This window comes from Notamacropus eugenii, chromosome 4, assembly GCF_028372415.1.
Source record: "Notamacropus eugenii isolate mMacEug1 chromosome 4, mMacEug1.pri_v2, whole genome shotgun sequence".
NCBI classification, from domain to species: Eukaryota; Metazoa; Chordata; class Mammalia; order Diprotodontia; family Macropodidae; genus Notamacropus; species Notamacropus eugenii.
In genome coordinates this window covers 152437720-152453972 of record NC_092875.1, presented here as the reverse complement: position 1 = coordinate 152453972, position 16253 = coordinate 152437720, and the positions used below count along the sequence as shown (strand labels likewise).

Here is a 16253-nt window from a genome sequence, read left to right as displayed (position 1 = left end):
TTCCATGGAATAAGAGGACTTGGGTTTGAATGTCATTTGACACTTAGTTTGGACCTCAGCTTTGTGATTTTCAAATTCATTTCTTGATTCCAAGTCCAGTTTTCTTTTCAAATGAATTTTGCTGTCTTTGTCCTTGTATCTCATTGTGAATTAATATTTTTTTTATAATTTGTTGCTTTTAACTTGTAAAATAAATATAAATTTTTTTTGCCAACTACTTTTCTTTTTAGTTTTTCTTTCTCATTTACTAGCCTTTTGATAATGCATTATAATGACTCAGAGTACAAACAGTTTTTATATTTTTATAAATTTGCCTCTTTGTATTTTAGTAAAAGACTTAATTATTATTTCTCTGATTTTATGTATTTGCCTCTCTTTATATTTTACTATAAGACTTAATTATTCTTCTTCTGATTTTACATCCCTCATGTTCCCTTTGTCTTTTTGTACCTACCTTTTTGAAAAATTGGGAATTTATTTTAAGATTTATTCCTGACACTTAAAACTATTATATAAAATTTGTTCTTTATACATTATTTTCTCATTGTATACATTTTGGCTTATAGAACACAACAGATCAGGATCTGTTTAGATGATTTGTCATAATATATTTTATTTATTATTTGCTTTGTTCTTTATGATATACTAAAATGAGCTCATTAAAAAAAGCACTAATTTATGGAATTTGACATTTTGTTAGTAATTATGTATATTCAATCTTGAGAAATTTTTAAAAACTTTAATGTACTATTTAAAATATTGCATTTAATTAGATGACATTCATAATTTCAGTCTGCTTTAAAAGATAATAAGCAAGTTAAATTAGCCTCTTAAAGAATTTAATGTTTATGACAAATTTGGGGATATTACTCTTTTTTGTCTGTCTTAATATTTAAAAACATAATTTCCTAAGTAATCTACCATGCTGTCTATGCCTTCACTATTTAAATCCTCAATGACTGAGGAAGCTTTCTAACTTCTCTCTCAGTTCATGTAACTTAAAAAAAATCATTTAAAAATAAAAATAAACTAGGAACCAGTTTAATTCATTAAACATTTATGAAGTATATCATAGGCTAGACAGTGGAGATAAAATGACAAAAACAAAGCAGCCCTTGCCCTCAAGGAATTTACCTTTTATAGAGAGAATACCATGCTTACAATACAGTAAATACTAGGTAATTGTAAGAGGAAGAGGAAGTTGAGTTCCAGTATCTAAGCTTTTGAAAGAATATGAGGTTTTGAGTGGTGGAAAAAAGTAGAGAGTGCATTCTCAGTGTGGAACAATTGATGGACTGATGAGTTTCTGGAGCAAATAGCAGTCCAGTGTGACTTGAATGTGGAGTCTCTGAAAGAAAGAAGGCTAGAAATGTAGGTTGGAACCATATTATGGAACATCTTGAATATCAGACTAAGAAGTTTCTTTTTTATTCTAGTCACTAAAGAAGTATAGAAAGTTTACTTAAAGCTGATCATAAACATTGGGAAGGATTTTTGTGTATGTGATAAATATTCCATATAATATGCATGAAACATAAACCTCTCATTAAGTTTAGGAAATATTTGTATTCTAAAAGATATCTAAGATGTTAGGGGTGCTCAACAGTTAAAAATAGTTTCATAAAAATGCTTTTGGAAGTTAAGTACTTTATTTTGAAATCAAAGACATGTCTTTGCTTATAGTTATTTCCTTGTTGCAATTTATTTGTCTGTTGATATGAAGATAATCATTACCATCCCCTTCCTTTTCTCAGCATTTTTTATGGAGGTTAAATATATCATATTGTTAATATTTCTCAATTATACAATATTCTTTAATTATATAAAATATAAATATAAATCATTATTGAAGATTTATATGCAGAAAGAAACCAAATCACAGCAGTTTCAATCTAATTTTTTCTTCTCTACAAATTTCAGACTTTATTTATATTTAAGGTTAGGTTTTTGTTATACTTTACTTTTTACTTCAGATAATTAAACTGAAAGAAAAGTTACTTGGGTTATGATTTGATGATCCTTGCCATTGGATAAAAATTAGATAACTCTGGAGAGATCAAATAGGAATTTTATTCATTTTTCTTATTAATCACTTTAAAAATTAACATCCAAAATTTGAGTGAGTTTCAGAGACTCATCTGCAAATATTCTTTGAGAGACTCCTTCAATCAAGTGACTAAAAATAATATTATTTGGTAAATCAATCTGGATAGTTTAATAATTTATTAATGTGCTATTCTAGAGATATGATAGAATGGCAGTTATGTGTTATTCTAGAGAGATGATAAAATGGAAATTAATGTGTTATTCTAGAGAGATGATAAAATGGAAGTTTATGCCTTCCAAGTAGGTAATGCTTGGTTTTGTATCATCAAAAGACATTCGCAGCAAAGCTTGACCTTTTAAAATTAAATGCATTCATTAAAAATTATATTCATTTTTATTTATTTTCAAATAGTAGTTGAAAGGAGAAAAGGACATTAGTGCTGGTCATAAAAATTTCATATAGAAATTTAACTTATATAAATTCGTTTGCTTATGACTTCTCCATCTAAATGAAATTTTTATGAGAATAGTCCAAATAGTTTTCCAAGGTATTAGAGGAAGGCTTATCTAAGCAATATTATTTCATAGTAAACCATATCTTTACTGTAACAAAACTGGTTAAAAGATTTCAAAGCTTACACACTCCTACCCTGTGTACTGTTTGTTGAGTGTAAAAAAAAAAATCTTTTGATTTTGTATAACATATTGCTTTAAAAGCTCTTCTCCAAAAAGGTGTATCCTAAGGATATGCCAAAACAATGTTTCTTGAAAGATACAGCAATGCAGGAAACCTTAGTCAGTGATCCTCTGATTGGTATTAATGTTAAGTGAGGCATAAATCAGAGAGATTGTCTAAGATATCCATCACTGTTTTGGAAAAGCTTGGTCATAGTTTTAAAGTCACAGAGGAATAACTGTAAGTAGTGAATTCCTCCAGATAATCATGTGTGTGAATGGTAGTGTGCTGATTGTATCCCTCCCAGGAATATTGCAGAGCTTCCTAAATGAGACCCATAATCACTCAAAAGAGTTTTTTCTCACTTTCCACGCAGGGAAAACCAAAAGCATAAAGAATGCTTTTTATTCAGACCATAACATGTAGGTGACAGCCTAGGGAACCTACATGTGTGTGTATTTAAGAATCTTCATTTATTTTATGGAGCATTCACATTTTAACAAGTATATACAGTCTGTACTCATATAATTCTTTCACATACCTACTATAAATAGAGTCTATTAGATTAACTGTTACATAGTTAAGAAGTACACATATTAATTTACACCCAATTATTCCCATTTCTCTATGACTTTCCTCTACGTGTGATATGAATAGCAGTTCCAAATACTAATCTGGTGTATAAGCTATAATATAAGCCAATGCAGAGCCATTATAGTAGAAGACAATAGAAGTACAAAACTATTTGTAAAACTGTCTCATACTTTTGAATGTGTAAAATAATATTGTATCAGTTTAAATCAGTGGATTTTTAATTTATTAATTTAAAAGTTCATTAATATTAACTTATCAGGAGACTATTTGTGTCTATTGGTTGCAATAGGGTTTTTTCACTTTGGTAGCTGGTAACATGAAATATTGAACATGAAGAATGCAAATATATAATCCTTTAAAAATAATTGTCTTATGTTTTTATATTATGTACATGTTCAAATGTGCCCCTTACCTGTGCCCTTCCAAGTGAGCCATCTCTTATAACAGAGAATGAAAAAGAGGTGAATCCCATTATCAGTAAAACTAGCCATCACATTAAAAAATGTCTGATGTTACATGCCATGTTCCATATGCCACCTCTTCAAAATATCTTTGGGCTCAAACTTGGTAATATAATTTCACAATCAGTTTCTAATGTTTTGTTTGAGGTTATTCTTTCCATTTACCTTACTGTAGTCCTTCAGTATCTTGTTTCATGGTTTTGCTCATTTCATTTTTACTTAGTTTATGTAACTCTTCCTTTTTCTCTAAATTTATCATATTCACCATTTCTTAAGAGTACATTCATGTACCACAATGTATTTAGTGTAATTGTCATGTTGATGGGGGAATCTACTTGATTTCTGTTTCTTTGATGTTACACATAGTGCTACTGGAACATGGGTAGGGGACCTCTGTCCTCTAGGCTGTGTGTGGTCCTCTAGGTTCTCAAGTGCAGCACTTTGCTTGAATCCAAATTTCACAGAACAAATCCCCTTAATAAAAGGAATTTGTTCTGTAAAAAGTTGGTCTCAGGCAAAAGGCCACACCAAAGGGCCTTGAAGGCCACATTTGGCCTTGAAGGCCACATTTGGCCTTGAATCCTCAGGTTCCCTACCCCTGTGCTAGAAGCATTTTGGCGCCTGTTGAACTTTTCTTTTTGTCATTTATCTCCTCGGATATGCCTACCCATAAGATTTCTGTTTTGTAGTCTATATAGCTTTTTAAAATTCTTTTTCTAGCATAATGTCACATTGCTTTGCAGAATGGTTGGACTGATTCATAAATCCACCAATAATGCAATAGTGTGCCCATCTGTCATTCTTTATTAAATGTGTGAATCTAAAACCATATAAAGTAGGTATTTGTGAAGGGAGCTTGACTTTTATTTGAATTTTTAGTTACTTGCAAATCATTGTATAAGTAGGAATATTCTTCCATCTGAATTATTTTTTTCCATTTTACCTCTTAATTGTCCATTTCATCATTTACTACTATTGTGTTCAGTACCTGCCAAGATAAACAAAAACAAAACATGTTTATGAAAAGGGTTAGATAGTTTTGTTACTACTTAAGATTGCCAAGCTAGAACATATTGTAGCTAGAGACAGATCTGTATCTTTGGATTGATTATGGTTTTCATAAATGCATAGGAACAGCAAAAAAATTAAGAATTATTGTTTCAAAAAATATCACCAACTAATTTTATAATGTGGTTAAGTCACTTAAATTAAGGAGTTGGACCAGATGATCACAAGAGTACTTTCACCTAGTACATTCTGTGATTGTGTGATTCTTTGTCAAAAGCAGTGAATGATAGAAACACATCATAAAAAATACTGTGTTATTTTACTGTCAATAAATAAATAGCCACCTGATTTGAAGAGTTGTGTTTTTGTTAATACATTTTAAAAAAAATTTAATTTCCATTCCATTGTCTTTCCCTCCTGCTACCCTTTTCCCCCACCCTTTGAAAAAGCAAGCAATGTGAAACCCATTTGTTTTTAATATTTTAATGATATTTTTGTTTCTATGTCACCATTTTAACAAATATTTTTTAATAAAGGAAGAAGAGGAAAAAAAGTCAGGGAAACAAATGAATACGTCGAAAAAAATCTAACACGTTTGCAATGTTTCACATTGCATTGGATAGCTCCCAGACCTTTTCAAAGAAATAGGAGCAAGTGTCCTATTTCTTTTTGGGGTCTAAACTTCTTCGTTATACTTTTATAATATTGTTTCAATTGTTTAATGTTTTCATTCTTTTCATTCATATCGTTGGATTTATTGTGTATATCATTTCCTTTGCTCAATTTACTTCATTTTGCAATGATTTGAAAGTCTTTCCATGCTTCTTTTATTCATCATATTCAAGGGTTCTTATTGTATAATAGTATTCCATTACATTAATATACCATAATTTGTTTTTCTACTTCCCAGTAAATAAATCTCTACTTTGTTTCCATTTCTTGCTAGTATAGTTTGATATTTATGGAGCCCTTTTTATCAGTGACCTCCTTGGCAAATATGACTAGTATTAGAATCTCTGGGTCAAAGGTGTGCACATTTTATTTACTTCATTTGCATAATTAAAAAATTGTTGAACAGTATTCTTTTTGAAGAATGTCTATGTGCTCTTAGCACAATACCTGACACATAAGAGTCACTTAGTAAATGTTTATAGATTGATTGGAAGAGATATAATGAACATTTTTAAAAATTTGTATATTTTAGGTGCAGTACTTCTTGCCAGTGTCCAGGGAATCGCAGCCAGTGTTGACCCAGTCTTGTACACATGGCTTATCTACCAGCCACAGAAACGAAGTAGTAGACATATTCAGCAGGTAAAAGTTTTTAAGAATATTTCTTTAACAGAAGAAGTAAATAGCCATCTAACCTTAGTTTTTTGTAATGCATTTTTTAAACTTTCATATGAATTTGATCAAAGGCATTTTTTTTTTCCAGAAAGAACGTTTCTCTTTCATTTACTTAAGTAAAATTGTAGGTCATTGTAACAGCAAGGACCCTGTCATACACAGGAGGGCCTGCTGTACAGGTTCTTAGATCTGCTTTTCCAAAAGGAAAACAACTTTAGTCAAGCATTTGTATCATTCACTTAGTTCAGGGGAAAAAGTCAGCACCCTGAACTTCAGAGAAAATACAAACAGAGAAATAAAGACCGACAGACTGGGCTTCCAACTGTCTGACTATAAGTAATACATATATCACAGATCAACAGATAGATCCAGCTGTCTGACTGTTACATATGTACATAGTTACTGGAGAGAGAAGCAGCAGCATCTGGGTTTTCAAAGCCAGGGGCTCCTTAGCTGCTACGCAGAGTCTTTTCTGGTCAAACCCTTCCAATGAGTAAATCCCAAAACAAAACCTCACCTCAGAGGATATATGTACTTTTCAGAGCCAGAGAGCATCACAACCCTTGAGAACTAGTGCCTCGTTGGAAATTAACAAAAGGTGTGGGCCTTCCTACAAAACAGATCTTCCCTAATCAAGCTTCCCTTAATGCGTAGGCTCATTAATGGTGGGAAAGATTTTAATTCTCATTAACATAATTAACATTAGAGTCCTTTATTTGATATAACTTAAAAGAGAGAGGTCCCTTGATTTGAAAAAGGAGGAAAAGGACTTTTCTCAAGAACAAAAGTCAAGTGATTTATTTGTTTGCCTGGAAGTTGGTAGACTACTACTAGTGGCAATAGATTGAGGGCTTTTCTCTTTTCAGTCTTGATCATTTTTCTTCTTTTTTCATATGTGTTTATTGTGTACCTCATAAGTATGAAAAGAATTGTGCTAATAAGCAGAGGGAACAAAAAGAACTCGGAGTCATCTCTCCTGTCCTCAAGGAGGTCACAGTCTCAGACACAGTCAAACCAGACCCACATGAAAAGTTCCATAGCAATAGAAGCCATATCAAAACATGTCATTTCTCAGAGCTGATTCTTCCCTTATTTCATGTGAAAGTTAAAAATATATATATATAATCAACTTTAATACCCCCAAAATGAGAATTTCCAGCTCTGGAAGAGTTTTCTTACTACTGAACTTAAATTTTCATTTTGAGACTTCTTTCCATTTGTCCTAATTCTGCCATATGATATCTCTTTAATGTTTGAAAACAACTCTCATATTCCCTTTAAATCTTTTCTTTCTAAACAAAATATTGCCAGTTCCTTTAACTGATCTTTGTATTAGATGAACTCAAAGCAGTTCCTCTCTCTTTCCCTCTCCTTCCTTTACCTTCCTATTCCTGCTCCCTTCCCCCTCTCTCTTTTCTTTTCCTTTTTCTCTTTCCCTTGTTTCTTTCTCTTCCTTTCCTTTCTTTTTCTCCCCTCCTCTGCCTTTCCTAATTTAAGATTTACACCAGAAACATAATGATTTCTCCACAGTTACCCTATGAGGTGGATGCAAGTGTTGGTCTTGTTTTCAAAGAAATTTCAAAGAAATTGTAATTTTTCCATAGTCAGACATCCACTAAGTCGCAGAGGCAGAGAAGTCAATAAGTTTCATTTCATCAGAAGTCTCAGTAGTATTTGTTACTTGGCAGACATATTCATTTGTGAGTGATTCATTCCACTTCCGTGGGTTCTATTAATAGCAATTTGGGGAGTAATATTCAATAAGTTTGTGACTTGACTGTTGTTGTCCTGGGTAGCATGAAGGAAATAATTTTTCATTTCACCTTTTCTAACATAGTGGATTCTCCTGTAATTGTTGATTTCAGGATTGTTGAAATTTGATTGATTATAATACTGACTGGAGAATCCACTAGTGCCCTTCCACTCCTCATTTTGATAAACTATAGCATTTGCTTTATGGGTGAGGTGGGTTGTAGACCTGGAAAGTGAACTGCTTGAGATCCTGAATGCCCCACAGTAATTTCTTTCTCTACTCTCAGACCTCTTGAAGCCAAAAAAAAAAAGCCTCCTAAAGATAAAATAAAGATATTTATTGCTTTTTCTACATCCTATATTTCTTTCAAAGCAATCACATCAGTGTTTAGAATATCAAGGAGGTGGGGTAGTTTCTCTCTTCTAATTGACTTTAGTCAGATGTGGTTCAGAATAATAGGGTTTGGATATTTTAGGGATGTCCTCTCCTTATGGCCTTGTGGTTATACTCACTAGCAACACTCTGTTGAAGCCATGGAATCAGCCTACTGCTAGCAGTTGTGTTCAAAATTTACAAATTCATGCCTGCTAGGCTGTCTCTGGCTGTAGATATGTCCAGTGCTGTCAATTCAATAACATTTAAGCATAGTTTATGCAGTGAAGCCTAACTCTCTGAAAAACCAATGGCATTGCATTTAATGGATGTTCTCAGGACTTAGTGCCACCCAACAAATTGATTCCACCAGCTATTTTACTTTTCAAAAATCTATTTGGTAGATGAATAGGTTGTCTGTGACTGATAAAGGGAAAATGAAATCAAGCAAAAATTAAGATGGAGTCACTTGTTCACAGTGAATTTCACTCTACTTGATGAATAACTGCCTGGTATCTCTCTTACTATGGAGGCCTGGTGATGTCCCTTTTTTTGTTCTTAAAAGAACATCTGACCCACAATTTATGGCATGGGAACAGATGTTTTCTTGAGATTGTCCTTCCAAATCTGTGTCCTGTATTTATTTTATCTTGGGTGATTTTGCAACTTTTATGTTTGCATTGGAAGATATTTCACTAATAAAATTAAACCTACTAAAATGACAAAATCCTGAGAAATAATTTTTACAAAATCAAGCATGAGAATTTTCTTTTTGCTTATTTTTAGTTTTGTTATGGAATTTCCTTTATTTCATCTTCCAGCTCTTAAGTTGTTATAGCGTCTGTGCTGTTCAAGTTCACTCCCCTTTGTTGTAATGCAATCTAATATAGCATACTCAAGAACAGTAACAAGGGTTATTTTAATTTGATTCATAGTTTTAATTCATTAACTCTCTCTTAGATGCCTAAAAAAATCTAAATATTCATTTCCCTAATAGGCATTATAGTGTAATCGATAGTTTTAACTGTGAAGTTGTGATATTTGTTAATGATAACCTTTCAGTGCAGTCCAGCCTGACTTACTCCAACCATATTAATCATCTGATACAGCTGTGTTACTCTTATCATCTGTTATTTCCCAAACTTCAATTTCTTCTACACTCTGTGGACGAAAGCCAACATTTTGATAATCATTTTCCACTCAATTCAACATTGATCTTTCATCCTAAGGCAAAGTTATAACTCTAACTTTTATTTTGTCCAGAAACCTGACAAGATTGCGATGGGCGTCATCAGTAACATCAGGCTTCATTTCATTGAGCAGAGATGAAACAGCTGCTTTATTGTCCACTTTAGCACTCATGAATTCAATATATAAGCATAATTTTTTCCAGCTTTGTCTTAACTATGATAGTCTTGATGTTTTTCAATATAATATAATAATGAACTAGACTTACATTTATGGTCAATGAGTAGATGTTGCAGACAATTTGAAAGGTATTTGTCACACACATATTAGCAGCCTTTCCCCTAGTAGTTTCCTAATATTAATCCATTTAGAGTATACTTCTCAGAAAAAATGTCATCTTGTACAATTCTGTAGCTTCTTGAAATAAAAATTCTTTTCAGCTTAATTTTACCTTTTTTGTTTTGGTCATTATTTATTTTATATGAATTGAGTAATTGTTTGAAAGTGTTTTACCCCAAAAAACATTTAGACATTAATGTACCACAATTAGGTGAATTAAGACATGATTTTAAAAATATATATTTTAGGGGTTTGTTTTTAGGTTTTAAAAATTCTCTTACAGGGCTTTGTATTTAAACTACAAAACCACCTTAGGCTGTTATAGTTGAGTTTTTAAAGTTAATTTTTTCCGAGATTTAAAATAATAAAAAAAGTCCCAAACTCTTCTCCTCCTGAAGAGCCTTTTCTGCTAATGCCATGTATATTGCTCACTGCTTGGGGAATAGCCACAGCTCAGTGTTTCATTTTTCCTTTTTCCAGCAGGCCATGGGAGCTGTTCCTCATGTTGTGCCAGTTACCAGAAAGAAAGAGGATGAGGTGTCGGTTGGAAGCATGCCCTTGGCAAAGCAGCAGTCAAATCAGGCCTCTGAGTATGCCAGCAGCCCTGTCAAAACAAAAACGGTAACAGGTATGTTCTCCTCTTTAAATGAATTCTTGAAAACCACACACATATGCACATATACAGACTCTCTCTTCAAGTGATCAGCTGTGCAAATATAGTGAGACACCTTTTAAACTTAAATGTTCTTCCAGAAAGATTTATTTAAATTGCCATTTTTGTAATTAAAAATCACCTTATTTCATTTTACATCATAGTTTCCAGTTTCCTTTTGACCTTTTGTGATAAGGCTACCTTTCTTTTAGATTATTTTATTTCTTAACATCCTTAGAATTGCTCAGTTAAAATATCCCTAAGTATCTTTTTATTTGTTTTGGTTTAGATTTGTGATTTTACTACCAAAGAGAACTCCCAATGAGGAATCTTAAGTGTAGAAGTCAGTAATCTTTCCACACTGGAGATTTGCCTCAGGTCCTGAGAGGTTAAGTGTTAAGTCCTTAGTCACATAGCCAGTATTTGTCAGAGGTAGAATTTGAACTCAGGTCTTCTTTACTTTGAAGTTTACTGTTTCTTCACTATGCCTTGCTGCCTCCTCTTCTTATCATAATGTGAAAAATAAAATGTGTGCAATAAATGAACCAGTAGAACTACTAATCCCTTTCCAGTATTTAATAATAAATTAACTACTGTAAAACCCTTGTGGAATTGTATAGAAATCTATACCTAACCCTGGGTTGTATTATTATTACTTACCAAGTTTGACAATTTCTGTGTCATGTGACCATTGAAATGGAGGACTAGATATCTTTTCTAATTCCCACTAATCCTCAAAAACAAACCTGCATGACTTGGACCCCACAGACTGCTTATGGCCTGCTGGCACACCAAAGGATTTCTGGTGGCCGGCAGGTTTTGCAGGCCTGCTCAAAAACCTCCAAAAGAGGAATTATTCACTAAAGATAGAGCAGTTATAGTTGTTTCCATGTAACAAGAAGGGAAAAAGCCCAAAAGATTGATAGCCTTAATAATTAATAATAGAGTGTTCTCATTCAGCATCTCCACCCCACCAGCCTCCCTTCTCTGGAAGGATGTATATAAATCAGCCTATGGAGTTATGCTTTGGGAACCATACAGCAATTTTTAGGCTACTGCCACTGCTGCCCTTCCTTTACTCCCTTGTTGGAAAAAGCAGCAGAGCTCAATTCTGTGCCCTTTGGTTGATTTGTGCACCGTCCTAGCCTTATAGAAGAAGACTGTTGGGTAAGCACTTTATGGATTAATATTCTCCACTGTTACTCTCCCCATGATTTTGCATTATGCTGCTCTTGAAATTCCCTAGGTTAGGAACTCCAGGAATGCAGAGGTTTTGTTGTAGCACCCATTCCATCCTCTCTCAGTCCTGCAAAAACTAGCACAAGTTGTTTTCAACCAAGGTAGGGAACTAATGATCAGAGGAAACTGGGATGGGATCCATCCATTATACTAGCTTTGAAAAAAAGATACTTCAAATCATGTGGTGCTAGTTCCATCTTCCTAGAATCTGTGTAGAGCAGGGAATGGGAGAAGTGAAAAGTGATTAGCTCATCATGGGGTAGAGGAATAGAGAGGAAGCTGTAACAACTTTGTAGTCCAGCCCTGGGGTTAAATCTACCATTAAAGGGGGAAGACTCAGAAAGAGCATCAAAGAAATATAAGGAAAAAATGTACACCCATCAAATTTCTCAAGAGGAAGAAAAGTCATTTAAAAACTGAGGGTCTTAGCAAATAAATTGAATACTAATATTAGAAGAGGAGTATGAGAATATCTAAGACATTACAAACCTCCCTAAATAATTTTGTAAGAAATTTTAACCAACACCTAACAAAAACAAAGAATCTGGTGTATTCCCAAGAGAATATGGAATCATAGAAGGATCTACTAGAATGGTTCAAAAGAGAAATCAGGATGTTGACAGATGTTCAAAGGGAATAAATGGTAAATTTTATTACCTACATTTCAAGAATAATTAACAGAATAGAAAAAGGTGAGACAGAAAATCAGAGGAGCCTCTCCAAGGAAGCAAAGATAGAATAACAGATTTAGAATTTAAATATATTGAAGTTAAGGACAATCTGGAATAAGAAAATTCTTTGAAAAATGTTAAAAGAACACATACTTCCCCATACAAATAAAACACATGGACTTCAAAGATATACATAGAAACAACTTATGGATGATAGGCATCCAGAAGAACATGCCAGGTCAAAAATCTAAATGCCATAATACAAGAAATAATACGATAATACTTAAGAGTCTACAGATTGTCTCCAGAGGAAAAAAACAAATCCTGTTCTTAAAACTCAAGACATAGGTAATGAATAGTTAAATTTCAGAATTCCACCAACAAACAACTTCTGTAAGGGATGAAGAGAAAGATGTTCAAATATAAAGGAAGCAAAATTCAAATAACATAAAACCCTTCTATACCCATTAGAAACTACAGATGAGAATAGAATAATATTTTCTAAAATATAGACGTACTCAAAAGGCAGCCCAAAATGACTATATAATCCTGAGCCTAATTATGAATGAATAAAAAAGATGGCATTCAATAAAAGGGGCAATTGAAATATTCCTGAAAAAACAACAAGTAAGCAGATTATTTGACTTGTAGAAATCACAAAAAATAGAAACACAAGAAAAGTAAATCAATTAAATTATTAAGAAAAGCACATGTAACACATTACTCCATTAATAGAGACTTTAAAAAACTAGAAAAAAAAGAGATGTGGAATTAAAAAAAGACTTTAAGATATTTTTTTAAATTATATATGAGAAATATGAAGGCAGAATTTAAAGAATAGGAGAACTGATAATGGAAGAACAGGCTTAAAAACTTCATGGATTACCCCTCCCACACCCACCCCTGGTCAGTATATTTTGTGCGACGAAGTTACAGAAAAAGAGGGTCCATAAAAGGAGTGGGGGTGAGATTGGTGATAGAGAGCAATATGTGTTGGACAATAATCAGGCCCCTAGATAGAGGGATGATAATTCATAAAATTTCTAAGCAAGAAGAGTGGTTATAGGATGATTGATGAAGTGACAAAGGGAGAATTCAAAATAGTAGAAAAAAAGGTTTAGATACTAATTCGGTGAGATGAGTACATCTCAATAAAATGACACACCTTTAGGGGAGGAGATATATTTTGTAATGGGAATTGGGGAATTTTACAATGGATCTAATCTATAAGGAGCTGGTGCAAAAGGAGACTGCTTCTTCTAAGAGGGCATTGTGCCTCAATTGACAACAGCCTGTCTTGGAAGAAAGGAAGTTGGAGCTCCTAAGGTCACCCAGCATACAGATGGGTTGGAGAGGACAGACCTAGAAAGAAAATTTCGTGGTAGATGGGAAAGAAAATGAGTTTATTGGGAAGGCAAGGGATAGAAATGAAATACATGATTTGGGTCACAGGGTAATTTCTACCTTGGAGCAATGCTTCTCTTAATACCTCTTTTATGAGTAGACATTTCTAAGAATAAGGCTCAACAGAAGAAAAGGTGCAAGAAGGAAACATCTTAAAAGCATTAATGTGGCAATCAGAAGGAAAGAACCTCTAATTTGGTGCTTTAGACTAAAGCTTTAATTCCACTAGGAACAGAGAGACTAAAGAAAGAATAAGTGCAAACTTGATTTTTGTCCGTTTGGTAGATTTATCAAATAGAGCACAAATTTATAGTAGCACTGTAATTTAGAAGAATGTTATGAAACATTTGTGCTTATTCCCCTAGTTAGAGGGCATAATTCTTTAACAATGGGCTCGGGATTGAGCTCCCAGCCCTGCACTAGTAAAGATCCCTCTTCTCTCGTGTGGCTCCCTTTTCATCCTCATGCTGCAAAGTGTTGCCAAGGAACATAATGACAGGGTTGACTACAGGTGTGTATCAGAAATAATATTAATAAGCAAATTATTCTTTTACAGAATAAATTTAAGAAAGCAAATGGAAATAGGGAAGAGTGGGTCCTACCCATTATTCCCATTGGACTTATTTCTCTCCTCTGTCCTGCTCCTGGGCTAGCACCCAGGATGAAATACATTATCTTCATATGTACCTTTCAATTTGTCCATTTTAACAGAATTCATTTTGCATGGTCTTACAGGAGGGATCTACAGACTTGGCAGCCGCCAGCTGATGCCACTGTTGACTGCTACTGTGGAACTACCACTCTGTTTCCCTTCTCTTCTGTTTCTTATCAGGAGTCCTCATATTCCCACTGTAGACATATGTGAAAATCTCTACCACCACCACTTCTCCAAGGGCCAATCTCTAGTTAACTCACCTTTCTTCCCTAAATAGGAAAAGCTACAAATCCCAAGGATGAGATTAGGGAAATTGTCACCAAACAACCCCACGCCAGGGGCTGTTATATCAGTATACACATTATGTATTAGTAAGGTAGTCAATAAGCAGTTATTAAGTACTTACTATATTCCAAGTACTGGGCTAAGTACTGAGAATATAAATATAAGGGAAAACAGGCAATTTCTGTATTTAAGGAGCTTACTTCTAATGGAGAAAGACAACACATAAAAGAAAGCTGAAAGGGAGCATGATGGAAGAATCAGTAATGCAGCCTGGTGAGAAATGAAAATGATTGGCCTGGGCATCCTCCTTAAATGGAGGTTGTAGGAGGGACTATCCCAGGAGAGTGAGGAGCCCCAAGGGCTGAGGGTACTTCTAAAATCTGAATTCCAAGGCTAAAATTACCTTCAGGATTAAGGATTTTCTGAAAATGATGGAGGAGTATGCATTGCAGTTTGGTGAGAAATGAAAAAAATCAAAGTTTACAAGCTTAGAATTGAAAGGAAAGAATATTCATAAAGAGATCAAATCCTCCTTAGAAAAAGAAGGTACAGATAAAGAAAAAATAACAAATAAATTGAAAGAGGAGGAAGTTATTTGGAATTAATTGCTTAACTCAGTGGGGAAAAACAAAGGGAAGAATTACATTACCAGTTAAAAGGAAGAAAAATAAATATTACTTCCACATTAAGGAGAGAGCTTACAAAGAGGATTATCACCTGTCCCTTATGTCCATTTTTCAATGTCATATTTTGAATTTTGTTTATAGTCGTTATAATCTATTTTTTTCAAGATTTGGGACAATTTTCCCCAAATTTTAATTTTCTTATCCTTCACATTTCCCGAGTTTGCTGTTAACATTCCTCAGGTGATTTTATAAGATAGAAGGTTTGGTGACTTTGATAGCTTAATGGATTATCTGTTTAATATGCTTAATAAGTAATTGTCATATTATATTTTAGTTAATAAGCATATATGTCATTTCTGACTTTCTGCTTTATCTTATATTTTGTAATGTTGCTGTTCAGCTATTTTTCAGTTGTGCTCAACTCTTGGTGAGTTTACCTAATTACATTTACCTAAAAACCCTCATTACATTTAGGGTTTTCTTGGCAAAGATACTGAAGTGGTTTGCCATTTCTTTCTCCAGTTCATTTTGCAGAAGAGAAAACTGAAGCAAACAGGGTTAAGTGACTTGCCCAGGGTCACACAACTAGTAAGTGTCTGAGGACAGCTTTGACTTCACAAAGATGAGTCTTCCTGACTCCAGATCCAGCGCTCTTATCCTGTGTGCCACCTAGTTGCTCCTTAGGTTACATTATCATCCTTTAATAAATTACTGGCCCCACAAATCACGGTCTTTCTTTGAAAAATTAAACCAAACATTATATATGCATCTGAATTCAAATGGTCTATTTTTATGTGTGTACATACACATGTATATGCATGCATACACATAGATTTGTATACATACAAGTGTTTATGTGTATATGTTTATATAAACGTGTGTATATATAACGTACGGTTACACAATGTTGCTTCTACTACTGATACCATTACCCTGG

At 33.6% G+C, this 16253-nt stretch overlaps 1 protein-coding gene across 19 annotated transcripts in view; it reads left to right on the top strand.

Moving 5' to 3' along the window:
- The window catches only part of VPS13B (vacuolar protein sorting 13 homolog B), a 1048068-nt gene that overhangs the window by 416747 nt on the left and 615068 nt on the right, over positions 1-16253 (top strand). For 17 of the 19 annotated variants that reach the window (XR_011966588.1, XR_011966589.1, XM_072606881.1 and 14 more), the window contains 2 exons: positions 5990-6099; positions 10265-10412. Coding sequence is in view for 17 of the 19 variants with exons in the window: in XM_072606881.1 (XP_072462982.1) it covers positions 5990-6099; positions 10265-10412 (258 nt within the window). In the remaining 2 variants the exon portion in view is untranslated. The remainder of the gene's footprint in view (positions 1-5989; positions 6100-10264; positions 10413-16253) is intronic. The other 2 variants (XM_072606867.1, XM_072606865.1) reach the window with 1 other exon arrangement.